Source organism: Salvelinus namaycush, chromosome 36 (assembly GCF_016432855.1).
Source record: "Salvelinus namaycush isolate Seneca chromosome 36, SaNama_1.0, whole genome shotgun sequence".
NCBI lineage: Eukaryota > Metazoa > Chordata > Actinopteri > Salmoniformes > Salmonidae > Salvelinus > Salvelinus namaycush.
This window is the reverse complement of record NC_052342.1, coordinates 20,159,413-20,182,420: the sequence shown is the minus strand read 5'-3', so window position 1 is coordinate 20,182,420 and position 23,008 is coordinate 20,159,413. Positions and strand designations below refer to the sequence as shown.

The 23,008-nt window shown below is 44.9% G+C and overlaps 1 protein-coding gene across 2 annotated transcripts; it reads right to left on the bottom strand.

The window, feature by feature from the left end:
- Nucleotides 1–2,632: 2,632 nt before the first annotated feature.
- Nucleotides 2,633–20,541, bottom strand: tesk1b (testis associated actin remodelling kinase 1b). Of its 2 annotated transcripts, none has more exons than XM_038975812.1 (10): nt 20,354–20,541; nt 18,448–19,187; nt 9,171–9,292; nt 8,927–8,975; nt 8,464–8,610; nt 8,031–8,113; nt 6,234–6,408; nt 5,840–5,926; nt 5,535–5,658; nt 2,633–4,577 (listed from the first exon to the last, which is right to left on the bottom strand). In XM_038975812.1, the coding sequence occupies exons 2-10, from the start codon at nt 18,631–18,633 to the stop codon at nt 3,502–3,504; spliced, it is 2,049 nt and encodes a 682-aa protein (XP_038831740.1). In that variant the 5' UTR covers nt 18,634–19,187; nt 20,354–20,541; the 3' UTR covers nt 2,633–3,501. The 2 variants fall into 2 exon arrangements, with proteins under 2 accessions (XP_038831740.1, XP_038831741.1); XM_038975813.1 differs by having other exon boundaries at nt 2,633–4,562.
- Between the last annotated feature and the right edge of the window lie 2,467 nt (nt 20,542–23,008).

The window sequence follows — 23,008 nt, the reverse complement described above, 5'->3', positions numbered from 1 at the left end:
ATTACATAATCTGAAGCTTAAAGGTCCAATGCAGCAGCTTTTATCTCAATATTAAATAATTTCATTTAAGTACCTTACTGTGATTGTTTTCAATTAAAATGGAAAAAAGAAGCAAAAATAGCTTCTTAGCAAAGAGCAATTTCTCAAGCAAGAATTTTGCTAGGACTGTCTGGGAGTGGTCTGAGTGGGAGGGGGAAACTGAAAACTAGCTGTTATTGGCAGAGGGGTTTGGAACTCTCTTATTGGTCTATTAAAGACATGCTACAGAACTTTGGCAACTACTAAGTATTTTTTAAACCTCCCGCTTTGGGCTGGATGTGTCAATGTGTAGTTCATACATGCATAATCTATGAGTAGAATTATTATTTTACCTCAATTAGCCACGAAGACCCTAGTTTGAAAGCGACTGTATTTCTGGAAGCTGTGCGACGACATTTTCCCTCATGTGTGCCAGCCCCCCCAGCAATTCCAGTTCAACCAATGAGCTTCAGCCCTTCGCCATATGAGTGACAGTTAACAAGAGGCACATCATGCATCCACAGCAGAGCGAGAGAAATGACAATGACATGGTACGCAATTTTCAGGGACCACTTTTAGCTCGTGTATACTACTTTCAGAACTACTGGCTAAAAAGTATATAAAAGTACCGGAGAATCTCTTGAACTAATTTACTGCCTAAACCAAAACTCCATCCCATCAAACAGGCTAACATTTCAGACGGTCTTTTCAAACAGCTCTTACAGTAAAGGCATCATTATTTTCACAATTTTCACAGTACTATTCTAACCTCAGTGTGGAAATATACTGTATACAGCGCCTTCAGAAAGTATTCACAGCCCTCCACTTTTTCCACATTTTGTTTTCTAACAAAGTGGGATTCAAATGTTTTGTCAACGATCTACACAAAATACAATGTAATGTCAAAATGGAAGAAAAATTAACTTTTTTTTTTATTGATGTAAAATAAAACATTACTATATTTCGATTGGACAAGTATTCAACCTTGTGAGTCAATATGTTAGAATCAACTTTGGCAGCAATTACAACTGTGAGTCTTTCTGGGTAAGACTTTAAGAGCTATGCAAACCTGGATTGTACAATATTTCCCATTATTAAAATAAATCAAGCTCTTTCAAGTTGATTGATGATCATCGCCATTTTCAAGTCCTGCCGTAGATTTTCAAGCCCATTTAAGTCAACTGTAACTAGGCCACTCAGGAACATTTAATGTCTTGGTATGTAACTCGTGTATAATTGCAATTGCGTTTTAGGTTATTGTCCTGCTGAAAGCTGGATTTCTTTGCCACAGTTTTTACAGTATTGCTTTAGTGCCTTTTGTGAACAGGATGCATGTTTGAAATTGTATTCTGTACAGATTCCCTTTTCACTGTCAATTAGATTTGTATTGTGGAGTAACTCAAATCTGGAAGTTCTCTCATATCACAGCAATTTAACTAAAACTGGTTTAAAGTCATCATTGACCTCATGGTGAAAACTGAGCATTTTTCTTCCTCTCGGACTGAGTTCGGAAGGACGCCTGTATCGTTGTAGTGACTGGGTGTATTGAGACACCATTCAAAGTGTAATTGATAACGTCACCATGTTCAAAGGGATATTCAATGTCTGCTTCTTTATTTGTACCCATCTACCAATAGGTGCCCTTCTTCGCAAGGTATTGGAAAACCTCCCTGGTGTTTGTCGTTGAATCTGTGCTTGAAATTCATTGCTTGGCTGAGGGACCTTACAGATAATTGTATGGGGTAAAGAGATGAGGCAGTCATTCAAAAATCATGTTTAACACCATTATTGCACACGGAGTTAGTCCATGCCACATAGCATGACTTGTTAAGCAAATGTTTACTCAGTTCAGGCTTGCGATAAAGGGGTTGAATAATTATTTACAAGACATTTCAGCTTTAACATTTTGGTAATTTGTACAAATGTCTAAAACATTTGGGGGTATTGTGTGACAAATCCTAATTTAATCCATTTTAAATTCAGGCTGTAACAAAACGTGGAAAAAGTCAAGGGTTGCAAATACTTTGAAGGAAAACCACTGCGAGAGACAGGAGAGAAAACCGAAGGTATAGAGACGAGCAGCAAGACAGAAAAAGACAACCACTACACTTGCAATAACATCTGCTAACCCGGTGTATGTGGCCGATAAAACTTGATTTAAACCACCTTGCAAGCTTTGTGTTAGTATAAATGTTTTGTGTACAAGTGCCTAGTTGAGTCACAATTTTTCTAGTAATGTTGGTACAGTACAATGTTGGATCTTAATTTGAGTCTCTGCTAGAGCAGGAAAATAATCACACAGCAACAGCAAATTATAATTAAGACATGTGTAGGGTTTGATATAATTTTTCATTACAGAAAATCAAATTTCAAAAAGGGGAAATTAAACTTCAGAAGCCTTTTTAAACCTCAAATACACAACTTTTAAATGTCCTGCATTGCAGGAAAGTTCCCCTGCAACAGGGTGATCAAATGAAGATCCTACATCTGTACACAGACACACTACAAAATAAATAAACATACATAATGCTTCTTAGATATTCATGACCATATGGGCCAGCAGAGTTGGCTCGAAATCCTGCAATCCAGCTAAAGAAAATAAATCACACGGACAGTCTGTCCATTCTATAGTTTTATTCAATGCCATTTAAATAATATTAATCTATACATCACTTTGTTGAAGTGGGTCTTTGACCATTCATTCTCAAAAATAATAATAAGTCACAATATAATACAAGTGCTGTTAGAGGATGAGGGACATGAGACATCATACAGCGTCAGTCACATATACTGTTCTGTTGACTGATACAGTATGGCTCACTGGTGCACACACTGCCCTGCTCATGGCCTCTCCAGGGCGCACCATACAGCTGTCTGAACACAAAGGCAAACTGCTGAGCCTAAACCCATTGAGAAAGACAGTATCAAAACATACAAATCATAACACTTCATCGTAAGCCAAAAATATTGTTTACGACTGACTGTCAGGGAAGGAGCCATAGACCCCCACGATAGGAGGATATCAGATCACACATAACCCAGGGGATTGGTCCAATACCAAAGCCATGTATACATTTAAATATGGCTCTGACCAATACATGTTGCCATGCTGAGGGAAAGTATTGATCGTTGCTTCTTTATGAATCAGTCAGTCTACAAGCCTGCATCTGCTGTAGGAAACAGTGGGATCGCCGCTCACTCCTTTACAGTCAGTACAGCATTATTAGGTTATAGGTGTTGGCATTATTACAATCATTACCGCCTCAGTCCAGCAGAGGGCACCATATCATCACTCACAGGCCACCAGCACAGCAGTGCATCCACACCAGCAGCTTTACCTCCCATGTCACCGTCTGAGTAAGAATGGAATGAAGTAGCCCCCTAGGCACTGATCTAAGGTCAGTTTAGAGTCTCTCTCCTAAGAAATATGGTTGGGATTTGGTGTAATCTGATCCTATATCTGTGGTTAGGGGCATTCTGTATCTATGTTTGCGCCCTAGGCAGGGCTAGGCCAGGCTCTGGGTTGGTAGGCGAGGACGGTTGCCCCTTAGTACCTTTATAGAGCAGCCCTCGGTTGGCCCCCGTACTGTCCCTGTTCAGGTTCTTATAGGGGTTCCTGTGAGGGGGAGCGCGGAAACACAGCGAGGGGAACCGGAGCCCCGCCAGGCAACAACCAGAACATGAGATAACCTCCTCCTGCTCCAGAGAGGGAGCGGAACCGTTACCGGTGCCGAACGGCGAGCCCCCTATGGGCTCCCCAGGAGTGGAGTGGTACCCGTTGGTGCCCCCCCATCCCAGGTGGGGCAAGGGTAGGGGGGGCAAGCAGGGAGGGTCATTGGACATGGGGGGAACATTACCCCAGCCATTGGTGGATGTAGGGGGGGTGGGTGTGGAGGGTTTGGAATAAGGCAGGAGTGTATGAGTGCCATCTAGAGTGTCGGGGGAGCTGGTGCAGTCCATCGGTTCCTCCTCCAGACTGCTTGTGTCCACTTCCTCCTCTTCACATAGCTGGTCTAATGACAGCAGCTCTGGGTCAAGAGGAAGCCCGGAGTCATCGGCAGTGAGGCCCTCGCTGCTCTTCCTCCTCTCCACATCCTCCTCGACTACGAACTCAGACTCAAAGGTAAACCTCTCTTCCACGATTTCCCTCCCCTCATTACTATTCGTCTCTAGGTCTGTTTTCTCTGCACTATTGTCTTTGGTGGTGGGGGGCAGGAGATCTGGAGGTGGGGTGCAGGGTAGGGACAGGCAGCGTCTATGGAGCCTTCCTCGGGGCATACCCCCACCCCCCGCTCTGTCAGAGGGGGTGGTACAGGGGTCCAGAGGTTGGGGTAAGGTGAACGTTAAAGAGATGACTGACTTGCTGGGCGTGTCAAACAGTTTGATCTTGCCTCCGTTCAGGTCCTCGCGCAGGGAGAAGGGGTTGACACGGGTGGGAGGGGCCAGAGTGGGGGGCGTGACCGGAGGTAGCATGTCTGATTTGCTGCGGCAGAGGCGGGGGTCACCAGGGAGACAGAGGGACCGTCTTCGCAGCAGGCTGAGATCTGGAGAAAGAGATGCTGAAAGATTCAAAAAAATAAAAAATAAATCATACATGGCTAGCAATGCGCCTTAGAAATTATATATAAAATTGAATAAATGTGTCCTACACTATCTACATCTATACTGAACAAAAATATACATGCAACAGTTCCAATATTTTACTGAGTCACAGTGCAGTCAATTGAAATAAATTCATTAGGCCCTAATTTATTAATTTAACGCGACAGGGCAGAGGTGTAGCCAAGGGTAGCCTTGGAGGGCAGCGGCCCACCCACTGGGGAGCCAGGCCCAGCCAATCAGAATGTTTTTCCCCCCAAAAAAGGGCTTTATTACAGACCGAAATACTTCTGTTTTATCAGCTGCCTGGTCTCATAAAATCCCTCTGGTAAAGAAGCCGGATGTGGAGGTCCTGGGTTGGCATGGTTAAATGTGGTCTGTGGATTTGGGTGGACATTCCTGCAGTCAGGATGACATTTGCACACTCCCTCAAAACTTGAGACATCTGTGGCATTGTGTTGTGTGACAAAATTGCTAATTTTAGAGTGGCCTTTTGTCCCCAGCACAAGGTGCACCTGTGTAATGACCATGCTGTTTATTAATCAGCTTCTTGATATGCCACACCTGTCAGGTGGATGGATTATCTTGGCAAATGCTCACTAACAGGGATGTAAAGAAATTTGTGGGGCAAAATTTAAGAGAAATAAGCTTTTTGTGCATATGGAAAACATATATTTTTGTTCAGTATATATAACATTCCTAGACATGTCCCTATGCTAGACCCCATCCCACCGAGCTGAATTGAAAAAAGTACCACTTTCTTATTCATTCTCATCATGACTGATGATAAATATTGAGAGCAGCATTTCTTTTTAGACCCCAGAAAAACAGAACCCCCCCAGCTCATAACCAACAGCTGGATCTTAATGACTCGTGTCTGAACACGGTTGTGTTTTGGAGAATCCTTTCAGACTGACCTCCCTGTGCTCCATACCCTCCAGGACCCTTTAGTGCCGCTTCATCTTTCTGCGTCCTCTCCGTCTCTCTTCTCTCCAGCTCATTTACGATCGCTGAGAACGATGGACGACGCTTTGGATCCATCTGAGAGCGAGATGGACAGACGGAGAGAGATGAGCAAAATATATATATTTTAAGTCAGTCAGTTACTCAAGAGTTACAGTACGAAGGAGAAGGAAAAAAGGGGTAACAATAAAACGAGAGAAACGGTAGAAGATTTGTGCGTGTGTGAGAGACGGAGTGTCTTAGTGCGCGTCTGTCATACATGGCAGCAGGTGACCGCCAGGTTCAGGAAATCAGGGGGACAGTCTCCCACCATGTGCTGAAACGTCTCTATGTCCAGACCAAAGTCCTACAGAGGGAAAGATCATCACACACACTGATCAGCGACATCACTCAGTGAAAGAGCCCTAGAGAGACTCCAACAGGAGCTCCGATTTGCTGTACTCACTTCAGTCCCTAATTTACACAATAGAACAGAAGATGACGCTGTCGGCGACTTCAATGAAAGTACTGTGACTTACTGCCTGATGGGAGCTATTAAACTGCAGTTTCATACAATGGCCAGGAGGAGACGTTCAGTCTACATCACATCATACCATATTGTGAACCGTGATTGTGTGCTAGTGTGTTGGGGTGTGTGCGCGTTGTGTTCAAACCTCTGTGCGGGGGAGGACGTCAGGGTCGGCCTGTATCCTAGCGATGACCTCACACAGGATGATACCATACGCAAAGACGTCCACTTTCTCGTTGTAGACCTCTCCTCGCAGTACTTCCGGTGCCATCCAGTAGGGGGAGCCCACCACAGCCAGAGGCTCCTGGTCGGACTCTTCACTGTGGCCAGAGAGAGGAAGACAGGCCTAGACATTATTACAGGCGGTGACGTTGCCTTTAGATGCTGGTCTAGGGTCAGCGTAGCATTTCCCCCCCACTAATAGGATTGGGGAGGGGAATCTGATCCTAGACCTGAACATAGGGGGAAACCCCAGAGCCATTATTTATAGCTCCAGTTCACAGACTTCAGCTCGCTTCATCGCGCTCTAGTTCAGTTACAACCATCCCAAAAGGAAGGTTTACATGGGGTAAATCTATTATGTGTAAAGGCATAAAGGGGCAGACAAACACAAGTCACTGCAAGGCGCATGCTCTGAACACCCCCCGGCAGTCACTTCCTCTCTGTGCTATTTCCATCTCACTAAACCATGATATTGCATAAATAGTGAGGGAAGTGATGGGAGCTGAGAAAGAGGAGAGCTCCCAGTGTAAACACTATTTGGGGAAGTGGAGGGAGAAAGGGAGGGAGAGCGCGAGAGAGAGTTGACGTTTAGCCGGGGAGAGAAAGAGACCAAGTGTGCTTGAATAGTTTGACCATATTTGGAAAGCTTTCCTAAACTCCATCTCCGTCTCTCTCCCCCTCTCTGACAAACAGAGTTAGTTCACACACACACACACACGTTGACAAACGCAGAATTAGAGAAAGGTCATCAACATACAGCAGACGTTGCATTCACTGGTTCATCATTTTAATGTTTTGTCATTTTAATGTTTTGTCAAATCAGTTTCCTTCGACCTAAAAGCACCGTAAATAAACAAAAACATGTTGTGGTGCATCAACACAACGTGGCTGTACAAAAACAAACACACAAGGTAAACACTGGGGTGACCGTAGACAAACGACAGGAAATGGTGCGCACACACACACGGGTTAACACGACAGCTGCTTCCTCTCAGACAGTGTTTACAAAAAGGATACTGACCCATTTACCAGGCCAGGGGGGGTATGTGTGCGCCCAGCTGATATTGGATCTGTGCCCACTATGGGCAACTTCTAAATAATTAGCAGGACACCAACTTGTCAACAGGAAGAAGCTGAGAGGATTAAAACAGGCTGGAGCGATGAATACAACATGAGGTGTCAATGTTAGCATTATAAACTAGTTATATCTGGAGTCTGTGTGTGTGTGTGTGTGTCTCTCAATCCGGCCAGATTAAATATTGACACCATCGCAGTAAGTCAACGAACGATGTACCCCTTCCCCCCTGAAACAGGGGCTTAAATCACACATAGTTCCACATAGCCGGCAAACCACAACTTCTTCAGGGGGAAGTGTGTCTCGCATTCTTTGGAAAATGGGACTCCGCTTTAGTGTGATGAATGATTCCTTTTTTAGACCCAAGACAGTGATAAGGTCATTTTGTGTTTTTTATGTACACATTACAGTGAGGATTGGGGAAAGGGAAGCTGAGCCTAGAGCTGTGTCTACAGGCAACTTCTACCTGGGGTTTCAGTGACTGAGTGAAAGATTGATGGAGAGAGCAAAAGGCAGAGGGAGCGAGCGAGCGTGAGCTATCAAGATAGAGAGCGTGAGAAAGAAAGAGGAAGGTAGAGCAACCATTCAGGTGTGTTATCTAATCAGCTTGTGTTGATAGACGGATGATGAATAAACTCCACTGACCTGTACTCCGGTATTTTCTCTGCCAGGCCAAAGTCCCCCACCACGGCCGTACACTGGCCACTGGCCCAACGCACCAGGCAGTTCTACAGAACAGAACCAGAAAGACGGCGGTCAGGACCCGTATTCACAAAGTCTCAGAGTAGGAGTGCTGATCTAGGATCAGGTCACTCCTGTCCATGTAGTCTTATTCATTATGATCCAGAAGGTAAAAATGATCCTAGATAAGCACTCCTACTCCGACAAGCTTTATGAATACAGGCCCTGGTAAATCCATTTATAGTTAACTGTGTACTTGAGTACGCACTATTTAGTGTTAAGGAGTGTATGTATGTGTAGCGTGCCACCTGTGTGCCTGCCCAAGTATGTACAATTACCGACAGGAGGTGTGTATCCATATAAGTGAGTGTACCGTCGTGTGTGTGTGTGTGTGTACCTTGGATGTGAGGTCTCTATGGAAGATGCCTCTGCTGTGGAGGTACTGCAGGCCCCTAGCGATGTCTAGAGATAGGCCCATCCTGACTGACCACGACAGGTACTGGTCACTGTCCAGCAGCTGCTCAAGGTTACCCCCGTTGATGTACTGGAAGTAACCATGACAACCACAGACAAGCGTCAATCAAAAGCAGGCGACTGTGCTGTAACCATGACAAACCCACGCTAGTGTCAAACCACAGGTGATTCTCCATTGAGATAAAATATATTTTTTGCAAGACAGGTACAGGTCACTGTGCGGCAACCTAGACGACGTCGAATCAAATAACTGGCTGGAGTTCAGATCCCCCCCCCCCCACGTAACCATGACGACAGATAAGGAAGGAAGCATCAAGTAGCTATAACAGGACCAATAGTTTCTACATCCTAGTCGGTCTACCCTAGTTATAAAGAGGGGATCTTACCTCTGTTAATGCATGGAGCTGTCCCTCATTAACACATACCCCTACAAACCTGGGACAGGAGACAGGAAGATGATTAGGAAACATAATAGGGGGAGGGGGGGTCATCATACATGCCTTATGACAAGTCTTACAATCCTTTATAAGTGCATGGTTTAAAATGTGTATACCGAGGGATTTCCCCTGCAGACCAAAGCATTGATGGATATAGACAGAGTGTGTGTTTTCATAAAAGCAGAACACAGACCTGAGGATGTTGGGGTGAGACAGGCGGTTCAACAGTTGGACCTCCCTCAGCATGTTAGCTCTGTTACTGGCCATGGTGTTCATCTTCAGAGCCATCACCCGCCCACTGATACGGTGCTGCACCTGCACAGAGAGACCGGAGGAGAGAGAACCATCACTAGGGTCAGACACCGGCCGTATGTTACGGACATGACAACCAGCGTTAGAGAAAGGAAACCATTGGACATCAACTGTACTGTGAGAAAGAGTTGAAAATTAGGTGAAATCTTATTGGTCCAAAATTAGGCTCCAGCGTGTCTAGCCCCCCGAGGGTCCTAGACTGGCGTGTCTAGCCCCCCGAGGGTCCTACAGTCAGGACTACGTCTGGCTAAGCTGGGTGCTTTGGTGGAGAGTGTCTGGTGGTCACCATGGTGACGTGGCATCTCATCCCCTATATCCTTGAGTTTGTTCTGAGGGGCTTGGACTCCTGCCCATCTCCCTCTAACTAAGACCATATGGATAGATACCCACTAAGTAGTCCAACAGTCCACTTAGTTCTGGGAGGGTGTACATGTCATGTTTGTAGGTATGAGAGAGAGAGAGTGACACATCTAGTGGTGGTGTGTGAAGAGAACAGCGAGCGCGGTTACATCAGTGTGACAGTGGCCTAGTAGATATGAGTTGGCCAGCAGATCAGTGGAGTGATGGGAAATCCAGAGTTTATTAATGGATCTATTAAAACAGACAGTCTGGCCTCTAGATCTTAAAATCAAGGCTACAGCATAGTCAACCAGTGACCATTAGGTCCAGCCTACTCTGAACTGCAGTCCGAAATGGGGCGCGGGTACACACACACACACACAGAGTGGCCGCTGCTGTATTGAGGCAATCTGTGCCTTTACACATTTATGACCACACTTCCAGTAAGAGCTTGTGCCGTCTGAGGATAAGCTCTATGGTTCGTTCCCTCAACTAATTTATTAGATCTGGCTACAGGATTTAACTACATTAGTATTGCTGTACTACAGGCCAGCAGGATCATATAGAATAGCCTCTATCCCCCTCGCTCACACACACACCCTAATGCAGAGATGAGCCAACTGCTGAACTGAACCGTCCCTCTACCGGCGGGTAGAGGCTGTGCCGTCCCTCTACGTCTAGGCCAGGGGTGGGCAACTCCAGCCCTCGAGGGCCTGATTGGTGTCAGTTTTGCCCCAGCTAACACACCTGAGTCCAATAATCACCTAATCATGATCTTCAGTTTAGAATGCAGTTTGATTAATCAGCTGTGGATGCTAGGGATGGAGAAAGTGTGACACCAATCAAGCCCTCAAGGACTGGAGTTTCCCACCCCTTGTCTAGGCCATCTGCTTTGTCCCATCCACATGCAGAATTTCAGCTCAAATAAAAGTCCTCAGTAATCATGGATACAGGCCATTGCCCAGTGGCCACAAGCAAAAATAGTCCTGCCATGGCAATGTGGTGTGAGAGTCTACCTCAGGTAGGTAGGGGTGTGTGTGGCGTCAGTGCTCCAGTCACAGCTAAACAGTGAGTAGTGTGATATCAGCATTCTAGTGACAGGAACATGGAGATGCCCAATAAATCTTACTCTCAGATCTATTTGGCTAAAATCAACATTTTCTTGGTGACCTGGAGATGAGACCAGGGGATTCATGTGGGGCTGGTAGTTGAACAAAGTCCACAATAAACAGGCAGGGAGGACCTGACTGTCTTCCTGGGTAGTCTTTAAATAGAACATGATCCACTGTCTAAACTCTAGACCAGGACCTGATACACTCCGCACCATTTAGTGTTTTGCACAACATCGGTAGTGAGCTCCTCACACACACCGCAACTCCAGTATCTAATGCTATGACAGCCCTTCCCCACTCTTGCTGTGTGTGTGTGTGTGGTAAGCCTAGCAGGAGCAAGTAAGAGCATGCAGCTTCAGGACATCAAAAGAAGCCCCCTCTTTCTTCTGCTCCACAGTAGAAACATTATCCACTAAGCCTTTCCTCCTCCCCCTGCCCCTCTCTGGGCTGACTCACTGGCCCTTCAGTCACACCTCCACAACCACCTGGACTGTGTTCATTAGGGCACACCATAGCAAAATGTTTTGCAACAGAAACTTTGTCCAGGTAGTCACTCACTCCCTGTTGAAGTCAGTTGTGTCCCAGTTTGGTGCGAAATGAACACATCCCTGGTCTGTTTACCTACTGTAATGCTGAGGGTGGGGCCAGGGTGCTGGGGCGTAGCAGGGACAACACGATTCTTACACACTACAGAACGTGGAGACACAGAGCACAGGGAAATGGAAAGAACAGTCAAGTAGGTGCGCGTGCATTTAAAGAGCAAGTAGGTGCACGTGCATTTAAATACCAAGTAGGTGCGCGTGCATTTAAATACCAAGTAGGTGCGCGTGCATTTAAATACCAAGTAGGTGCGCGTGCATTTAAATACCAAGTAGGTGCGCGTGCATTTAAATACCAAGTAGGTGCGCGTGCATTTAAATACCAAGTAGGTGAACGTGCATTTAAATACCAAGTAGGTGCACGTGCATTTAAATACCAAGTAGGTGCGTGTGCATTTAAATACCAAGTAGGTGCGCGTGCATTTAAATACCAAGTAGGTGCGCGTGCATTTAAATACCAAGTAGGTGAACGTGCATTTAAATACCAAGTAGGTGCGCATGCATTTAAATACCAAGTAGGTGAACGTGCATTTAAATACCAAGTAGGTGCGCATGCATTTAAATACCAAGTAGGTGCATGTGAGCTCATGTGGAACATAAACAAAGGAACACAAACATCTTGATTGACAGGAGCACAATCTCTGACTGGAGGGGAGAAATAATAGGAGTAGGGAAAAGTGCTAGCTAAGTCACACCTCCTACAAACCCCAGCCAATGAACAGCCTGGCTGACTCATAATGTCACTCATTGTAACAGATCACAAACACATGGGTGACAGTCGATGATGGATAGGTGTGTGATGCTTGGTCTGTCTGGGTAAAAGAAATCACTGCTGAGTTCGCACAGAGGAGATTACTGACTCAGACAGAGGAGGGTGTGAGTGCGTGTGGGTATGTGCGTGTCACAGAGAGTGTGTGAATGTGAGCGAGTATGTGTGCATACGAGCGAGAGAGTGTGTGTGTGTGTGTGTGTGTGTGTATATATAAAGGTCGGTTTAACAAGTAGTTTCTCAGGACGGCTGATTTGGAAATGGCAGACGTTCCACAACCGGACTCTCCTCTGATAGAACTCTGTTCAGTTTTGACAACAGGACCCTGGAGGAGAGCACTTAATCCAGCCCGTCAATCAAACACAGACTTCCTCACATGAGCACAGACTCACGTTCACTCAAACGCTGTCCGAGTCGGTCATCTCCTCTGCAAATGCAGTAGTGATTTTACGCTGACAGTTCTAGCATCATCAGTGTCCTCAGGGGTTGAAAGAAAGCGAGTGAGAGAAATATAACACAGAATGTACCACAGAAGGCTTGCAAAGAGAATGTGAAGCAAGAAAATAAATAGGCCAATAAATTCAAGAGATAAGAATGAACTGTTGTTGCAGATCAATCTGTGGCAGTAAATGGAAAGCAGAGATATATATATATAAATATAATATTACCAATATGATCATGTTGACATTTGAGGCATTTAGCTAAGAAAGCGTCTGCATGTTGTTCTGGCAATGAAAAGCAGGTGAGTGGGAATGGGGCGGCAGGTAGTCTAGAGGTTAAGAGGGTTGGGCCAGTAACTGAAAGGTCGCTGGTTCGAATCATATGCCACACCTGTCAGGTGGATGGATTATCTTGGCAAAGGAGAAATGCTCACTAACAGGGATGTAAACACATTTGTGCACAACAAATTGAGAGAAATAAGATTGTGCGTATTGAACATTTCTGGGACCTTTAATTTCAGCTCATGAAACATGTGACCGACACTTTACATGTTGCATTTATATTTTTGTTCAGTGTAGAATAACTAGAAGGGAACATTCTACTTCTAAGTGTGTTCACCTCACTTCATTAGAACAGTAATATCATTACTATTAATTGTATTATATTTCCGTGGCCAAAACAATGATCATTTGTGATTCAGTCAGATGATCTGAATAAGGAAGTACCAGGACTCCTGCCTGCCTGTACAGGAAGTAGCAGTTACAGTACGGCAGGCAGGTCGGTCTAGGGAGCTCTCTCACAAAAAGATAAAAAGCAGAACCTGAAGGATTAGTCTTGACACGCGCACCCCTCCTCATATTGCACAATGGCAGAGTTGAGGTATGAATACCTGCCTGACTGCTGTGAGGAAAGCATCTATTGATCCAGAGTGTGTGTGACAAAGAAGGTGCTGAATAACACTAGAGATGGCAGGATGCCAAGAGTTTTGTGCAGCTCTGTTTATAATCCAGCATCAAGACTCAACGCTTCAGAGGGTGTGTGAACACAGAGTGGCGAGGATCATTTATGGCTCTATTACCACACAGTCTGTCATGTCATCTGAACATTATAACAGTTAGATTGGAGCTCCATGTAATTGCTGCGGTAAAAAGAATTTGCATTCATATGCAGTTATCAAAGGGCAGGTTGCTCAATCAAGAGGCATCTTTACAGCTGACAGTTTTAAACCCCAAGTCATTTGCATGCTCACTGCCCAGTCAAAGGGCAACATGGCTGGGAGGAGTGATCAGAGTGTGTGATACAGTAGGAGCATAACTCAACCTCCTAGTCTAATGAAAGGTCTAGAATAACATTTTCCTTAACTTAACCATATAGTTAACTGTGCTAACAAGGTCCCAGAACAGTTGCTTTAAAAGGGGCCTGAGTGTGAGATTCTTAACAGACCTCATTACCTTAACCATGATTGTTACGGTCATGGTTAACTGGACTCAGTTGTTGACAGTATACCTAGGGCCCAGGGTTTTTCCTGACCAGGAAATACTACAGGAACCTAGTTTATATGCTATAATGTACACCTGGAGTTTTTCCAGGTCAGGACACATGTTTAAGAAAAACTCCTGGCTCAATGTTATGAACATCACAATGCTCTGTGAAACAGGAGCAGGACAAGATGAAGTTGACACTATTGCTTATGTAACCCATAGAGCTCTGAGCTATGTAGGGAATAGGGCAGTGGTTCCCAAACTTGGGGTTGGGACCCCATGTGCGGTCCCCTCAAATTGAAATGGGGTTACCTAAGAAAATCTGTAATCTTATCAAACAAAATGTTTCCCTTCAAATGGGTATAGAATACAACCTTTAAGTATCAACTAATGACCCCTTACACTAGTTGAATGGGGTCTAACCCCATGAAATTCTGGAAACCAGTTAAAGACCTGGAGAATAAACCCTCCTCCTCACAGCTGCCCATGTCCCTTAACGTTGATGTGGTTGTTACTGACAAGAAGCACATGGCTGAGCTCTTTAATCACAACATTAAGTCAGGATTCCCATTTGACTCAGCCATGCCTCCTTGCCCGGCCAACATTTCCTCATCTCCCACCCCTTCTAATGCGACTACTCCCGATACTACCCCCGATGCTTCTCCCTCTTTTTCCCCTGCCCTTCTACACAGTTTCTCCCTGCAGGCAGACACTGAGTCAGAGGTGCTAAAGGAGCTCCTGAAACTTGACCCCCAAAAAACATCTGGGTCAGATGGTTTAGACCCTTTCTTCTTTAAGGTTGCTGCCCCCATCATCGCAAAGCCTTTCTCTCCTTTATGGGGAGATTCCCATTGCTTGGAAGGCAGCCACAGTTTGTCCTTTATTTAAAGTGGGAGATCAAGCTGAACCGTACTGTTATAGGCCTATTTCTATTTTGCCCTGTTTATCAAGTGTTGGAAAAACTTGTCAATAATCAACTGACTGGCTTTCTTGATGTCTATAGTATTCTCTCAGGTAAGCAATCTGGTTTCCGCTCAGGTTATGGATGTGTCACTGCAACCTTAAAGGTCCTCAATGTCACCATTGCCCTTGATTCTAAGCAATGTTGTGCTGCTATTTTTATTGACTTGGCCAAAGCTTTAGATAAGGTAGACCATTCCATTCTCATGGGCCGGCTAAGGAGTATTGGTGTCTGAGGGGTCTTTGGCCTGGTTTGCTAACTACCTCTCTCAAAGAGTGCAGTGTATAAAGTCTGAAAATCTGCTGTCTCAGTCACTGCCTGTCACCAAGAGAGTACCCCAAGGCTCAATCCTAGGCCCCACGCTCTTCTCAATTTACATCAACATAGCTCAGGCAGTAGGAAGCTCTCATCCATTTATATGCAGATACAGTCTTATACTCAGCTGGCACCTCCCCAGATTTTGTGTTAAATACTCTACAACAAAGCTTAGTGTCCAACAAGCTTTCTCTACCCGTAACCTTGTTCTGAACACCTCCAAAACAAAGGTCATGTGGTTTGGTAAGAAGAATGCCTCTCCCCCCACAGGTGTGATTACTACCTCTGAGGGTTTAGAGCTTGAGGTAGTCACCTCATACAAGTACTTGGGAGTATGGCTAGACGGTGCACTGTCCTTCTCTCAGCACATATCAAAGCTGCAGGCTAAAGTTAAATCTAGAATTGGTTTCCTCTATCATAATCGCTCCTCTTTCACCCCAGCTGCCAAACTAACCCTGATTCAGATGACCATCCTACCCATGCTAGATTACAGAGACATCATTTATAGATCGGCAAGTAAGGGCGCTCTCGAGCGGTTAGATGTTCTTTCCCATTCGGCCATCAGATTTGCCACCAATGCTCCTTATAGGACAAATCACTGCACTCTATACTCATCTGTAAACTGGTCATCTCTGTATACTTGTCGCAAGACCCACTGGTTGATGCTTATTTATAAAACCCGCTTAGGCCTCACTCCCCCCTATCTGAGATACCTACTGCAGCACTCATCCTCCACATACAACACCTGTTCTGCCAGTCACATTCTGTTAAAGGTCCCCAAAGTACAAACATCCCTGGGTCGCTCCTCTTTTCAGTTCGCTGTAGCTAGTGACTGGAACGAGCTGCAACCAACACTCAAACTGGACAGTTCTCAATCTCTTCATTTAAAGACTCAATCATGGACACTCTTACTGACACTTGTGGGTGCTTTGTATGATGTATTGTTGTCTGATGTATTGTTGACAGCCCTTTGTGCGGTTGTCTGTGCTCAATAATGTTTGTACCATGTTTTTGTGCTGCTACCATGTTGTGTTGCTACCATGCTGTGTTGTCGTCTTAGGTCTCTATTTAGTGTTGTCTCTTGTTGTGATGTGTGTTTTGTCCTATATTTATATTGTATTTATTTTTTAAATCCCAGGCCCCCCGTCCCACAGGAGGCCTTTTGCCTTCTGGTAGGCCATCACCGTAAATAAGAATTTGTTCTTAACTGACTTGCCTAGTTAAATAAAGGTTAAATAAAATAGAATGCGCGTTCATGTCATTGTGTCTGGACAGCCGGCGGGACCTAAAATTGAGTGAATATGAGCACAGCAACCAGGGGGTATAATTTTTCCAAGTTGGGTCCCCTGCATATTCTAGTGTCAATTTAGGGTTGTGTAAAGTAAAAGATTGGGAACCCCTGGAACAGGGTGTCATTTGGGGACACAGACCAGGCTGAACCCCCTGGACTTTCTCCTCATGCAGTTTAGAGGCAATTTCACATTAAAGGAATGAGGCGGAGAATCAGATTTTGCACTTTGCCATTTCTTTGTTTGACGTATTTTCTAAGTTAAAAACCATACAACTACGCAAAAGGACGACTTAATTTTCACATTTATTTCAAAAACACATTTACTTGAACAGTGCAGATCCAAAGTTTAGGAACTGAATGATTGCACAAACAGCAAAGCAGTCAATCTGTTAACAAACGTTGCATATGTTCAAGTAATGGAGAATTGCTCAGTGGAAATTGTTATTTTAGCAGTCCCTCCTGGATTTTACGGGGATTTGTGATATTTTTAGGCATAAATGCTTGATTTTGCTGCAGCAATTCTGTACTTTTTTTAATGGCAATATGCAATGACTGTCACATTTTTTACATGTGGGTTGATTTAACCATATTACGCAGCTAATGTGCAGTGATAGGTTGAAAATGCGAGCCCTCTTTGTAATGCAGTGATGGATCAGTTTTAAGCGATAATATTGCGTTGATTTGACCGTTTAATGCAGAAATAGTGGTGATTGGTCAAATTTGTAAAGCAGGCCTCGCATAACATCCAGGGAATGGGATTGAAGTAGTCCTTGTGCAGAGTCATAAAGTTTGTTTTAAAGTCATTGGCTTTTGTTTGACCAATTTTGAAGTGCAAAATCAGCGTCAGCATCCTTCTGTTCTCGTGAAATTGTCCTTTGAGTAGGGTTAACATCTATCTCTGCGTACGGACCGACAGGCCAGGAACAGGTATCACTTTCACACCAAAACACTGTCCCTTCCCTGTAATCTGGGCTATAGGGTTGGGGTCAATTCAATTTTAATTCAAGTGAATTCACAAAGTATACCAAATTCCATTTCCAAATTGTCCTCATTGAAAAGCATTGGAATTTCAGTGTAATTCCTGAATTGACTGGAATGAAAATGACCCCAAACCTGGTGAGTCACAGACACAGCTCTGGTGGGGGTCAATGTTGTGTTGTGGTCACCAGCAGCAAAATCATCATCAAGCCCATCACCATGTAAGCGTAAGCCTACCTTATCTAACGCCTTGAGTGTCAGGTATTTAGAAGCTTCTTGTTTTCTACATAACATTATCTTATATTTAAAAAAATATATATATTTTTTAAGTGTTTCTGGAAAATGTGCTTCCAAAGAAGGTCCCTAACTTAAGCCACCCACACACACACACACAGTAAAGGGCAACTAGCCACTAGCCTACAAGACCTAGATTATGTCCCAAATGGCACCCCATTCCTTATTTAGTAAACTACTTCTGACCAAAGCCTTATGGGGGCCCTGGTCAAAGGTAGTACACTAAATAGGATGCCATTTGGTACCAAGATATTGTTACCTGATGCATCAGGTAATGATGACCTTTACAGGGATGCTCAGATTCCCAAACAGAGTTAGGTTGGCCATCTCATCCCCCAATGTTTTGCATAAAACCTAGACTTGCTAAAACAAGTCAGTATGCCAAGTTAGTCTGAACCCATATTTAAAGCTTCTCACAGTAGGAGTGCTGATCTAGGATCAGGACCTTTTCTCCATATTAATTATGATCAAGTAAAAACTGATCCTAAATCAGCACTCTTACTGTAAGACGCTTTATGAATAGGCTACAAGACGTCACTGAGTTCCAAACTCTTACATGTAATTTATAGGTAACTTACCTTGAACACTTCTGAGAAGAAGCCCGAACCAATCTTCTCGCAGATGAAGTCATCTATCCGGGCCAGGCTGGACACAGCGCTGCGCAGTGCCCGGTAGGAAGAGGGCCTGATCCGGTTCGGCCCGTGGACCGCGTGGATGGGTGGCTCCGCCGCCTCCTGACACCGGTCCGGCTCGACTCGCTCCATCTCGGTTATCCCGGGACTGCGACCTGCACGCAGTTTAAAATCCAACGTTTCTGTTTACATTTCTCATGTCCTCCGCAGCAGCGCGACGGTCCCGTGAAACGGATGAGCTTCACACTGGATGCTGAATTTCAGAACGAGGGTGAAAGACCGATTAATATCGCTGCCGAAATCCCATCGAACTCTAACGCAAAACACTGCCGTCTGTGTCCTCAAGTTCGGGTATTTCTTCCTTAGACTTTAGTTTCTACACAGCTTCCTTCCATCATGCCGCATCCGACAGCGGTTGTGCGCGGTGTGTTTGATTCCGTGTTTGATTCCGTGACTGTAAAGATTTAGGCAGGCTATCCCCTCGCTCTCTCCCTCTACCCAATGCTGTAACTGCGCACTCAGGCTGCAGCAGTCAAAATCAGCTTCCTCTGGTCTGCATACGTATGCAGCGAAAAGGGTTCATATTCTGCACCAATTGAAACCTTGTTTCCAGTGTGTATTTGTTGACAGAACGCGAAGCAGACAGACTCGCCGTTCGTTCGATGAGGAAATGAGAACAGAATTCCCTGTAAAATAGAAAATGGGATGTTAACTGTGGCTAACCGGTTATTTGTGTAGCCTAGGCCTACTTATCTGTGACTGGTATGTCCTGTTACAGGTCATGGAAGCAGTTAGCCCTTGACCACGACTCAGTTTCATTACACTACACATAAGGGTCGTTGGACAAAGGAGTATTCTGTACGGGGAGTTCTGTTATGAGCCCCGACCCTTGGTCTGAACATTAACACGCATCGCTTGCGGTAAGGTTTTGGAAACATAAGGACCATATGTCATATTAGTGAGAAATAATTTTGAAAAAACAAAAGTGTAGATTGATATACACCTTTATAGGGATAGGGTAAGGGTTCCCACACGGCCGCATTTCCATGTTACAGCGCTTGTTTACGGAAAACTGACAAGACAGAGTGGACAACCTGTGCCAATTTGCCATCTGCGTCGCTGAACACCTGTGTGTCAAGGGAAGACAGATGCCAAACTGTTGACAGGGAAAAATACTGTCAGCTGCAACTGTTAAAACAGTGTACAGTAAAAGTGTGTATTTTGCATTTATGGAATTATTTGTGTTATGTTAAAGAGGGCTGTGTGTTTCTAAAACCATACCGCAATTGAGACTCAATTCACGTTTATATGGAGTATAAAGAGCCAATTCGCCATTACATTTCTTTTAAAAGGTCCTTGGACTATATGAAGTAACGTTAGGCTACTTTAGTCCATTATTGGGATAGAAAGTAGTGCGATATCGCATCATCATTGTTTTAGACACTTTACATAGGCTACAGAGATGCTCTAGGCCTAATCTGAGCCAATCGCACAGGCGATTAAAGGCTAGGAGTCTATTCAATTGTACAGTATTTTGATTAATCACTCAATAGAAACGAGACTGACAGGCTGTACAAACACAAGCAAATATTCAGGTTGAAAACAAACAACCGATGGACGGGCGGCGAGAGCTTGATGCTGTCCGTAAACAGTGAGCGAGCATATTCGTGAGAGACCTTCGGCCACCGTCAGCTTGACTGCGAGTCGTAAATTATAAATGCTGGGCTGAGTTGTGGGGGTTTGCCAGTCTCCCACACAATTTGTTATGCACTAAATATAAGCCTACACTATTTCAAAATTGAAAATAATGACAAAAACACTATATAGGGGAGAAATCATGGACGCGACTTACCTGCAATTGATCAAATCTACAGGTAGCCTAGCCTAGCCTAGCCTACTGTAACCTCAGCCTCAAGCGCCCTGAACCGACCGAGGTGTTTGGTTACCGGGCCTTTTATTTGACTAATTAATCAGCCTTGTCTACGGTCCCGCTGCAGCACGGTTCTCGTTTTACGTCCCTTTGCCTCCATTTGTCTTGGCTCTGCAGTGCACTGAGAAAAAAAGTGCGACTTTTAGTGTGGATTCTTATTGGAGGAGAAGATACTGGGCGGGGCAATACGTCATCACCTTCAGAAACTTCACTTGCGGGGGCTTTCAAATTAAAACAATTAAAAATTCAGCAAGTCAAACACACTTTGCCTGTCATATCCTACAGTAGTCTATGCAATCAAATTAAATCAATCAAATGTATTTCATTAAGACCATGATACATCTGCAGTTGTCACAAAGTGGTTTACAGATAGCCTACTCAGCCAAAAATCCCAAAGAACTAGCAATGCAGAGGCAGAAGCACAGTGGCCAGGAAAAAACTCCACAGAAGACAGGAACTTAGAAAAGATACCTAGAGAGGAACCAGGCTCAGAGGGGTGGCCACTCCTCTGTAAGCCTATCAGGTTCAGTGACACTCCACATAGCCTAACCAGACACCTATTTATAATTTTTCTTGCAATTGACTGTGAACATCGAGGAACAGAGCTCAGCATTCGACCTAGGTGCCACCCTGTGATAAATTGCTTCTTACTGTAGACCCATCTCACACCACATACCGACATAGTTCACATTATAACATGCTGTGGCCACATTTGGCCCTTGGCAACACTTTGTGCCATTCAGTACCCACTGCAACATTTGAATAGGCTGTAGGCTCCACAATGCATCATGTATCAATTTGTTTATTGGCCCTTTTAATCCACACATACTCTACAGTGACTATGCCTGAAACATAATACTCAAGTCACACCATTGTTGTAGATAATGACATGTTCCATGTATTATTCAGTGCTGCTGTTCACTTATTTATTGAGCCTCAAATGTTATTCATTTTGACAACAGCACAGTCTCAGAATAGAATTGACTGTGCTTTCCTCCCAAATGGCACCCCGTTTCCCACATCAGGATTTCCCAAACTCTGTCCTGGGTCCCTCCTGGTGCACATGTATTGTTGTTGTCCTAGCACGACACAAGCTCTTCTCTGTCCTGACATCCTAATGGTGGAACCAGCTTCCCCCTAGAAGATACGGCAGCAGAGTCCCTGCCCATCTTCCGAAAACATCTGAAACCCAACCTCAACCTTCAACCTCCCAACCTTCAAACAGTATCTTAAATAATCCAGCTCCTCACCTTGACCCCCCCAATTATAAAAAAGAATAATAATTAACCAGCATTTGCACTTGACCCACTTGACTCTAATGATAGCTACATTATTAAGGAAAAATGTACTTTCTATGCCTGTAATATGTGGTTGTCCCTTCTTAATTCATCTTAATTAAGACGAATGCACTAACTGTAAGTCGCTTTGGAAAATAACATCAGCTAAATGACAAAAATGTACATGTAAAATGTAAATAACTAAGTCATCATTTAAATGTGATTATTTGAATCAGCTGTGTAGTGCTAGGGCAAGAAACTAAACATGTACCCAGGGGAGGGTCCCAGGACCTAGTTTGGGAAACCCTGCCCTACATAATGCACTAGCCTACTTTAGGGCACTAGGGCCAGTCACTAGAGGGGACACGGTGGTTAGTGGTACACCCTGGAAGAGAGACAGGGCACTAGGGTCAGTCACTAGAGGGGACACGGTGGTTAGGGGTACATCCTGGAGGAGAGACAGGGCACTAGGGTCAGTCACTAGAGGGGACACGGTGGTTAGTGGTACACCCTGGAGGAGAGACAGGGCACTAGGGTCAGTCACTAGAGGGGACACGGTGGTTAGTGGTACACCCTGGAGGAGAGACAGGGTACTAGGGCCAGTCACTAGAGGGGACACGGTGGTTAGTGGTACACCCTGGAGGAGAGACAGGGCACTAGGGCCAGTCACTAGAGGGGACACGGTGGTTAGTGGTACCCCCTGGAGGAGAGACAGGGCACTAGGGTCAGTCACTAGAGGGGACACGGTGGTTAGTGGTACACCCTGGAGGAGAGACAGGGCACTAGGGTCAGTCACTAGAGGGGACACGGTGGTTAGTGGTACATCCTGGAGGAGAGACAGGGCACTAGGGTCAGTCACTAGAGGGGACACGGTGGTTAGTGGTACATCCTGGAGGAGAGACAGGGCACTAGGGTCAGTCACTAGAGGGGACACGGTGGTTAGTGGTACCCCCTGGAGGAGAGACAGGGCACTAGGGTCAGTCACTAGAGGGGACACGGTGGTTAGTGGTACACCCTGGAGGAGAGACAGGGCACTAGGGTCAGTCACTAGAGGGGACACGGTGGTTAGTGGTACCCCCTGGAGGAGAGACAGGGCACTAAGGGCCAGTCACTAGAGGGGACACGGTGGTTAGTTGTACATCCTGGAGGAGAGACAGGGTACTAGGGTCAGACATTATGGAACAATAAATTGGCAGGAAAGCAGATCATAATGAAGTATGTGTGTTCTCATCCTCACACCCAATGGAAATAGAAGATCATGATAAAAATAGCTAAATTACTGTGAACATTATGCAGAAAG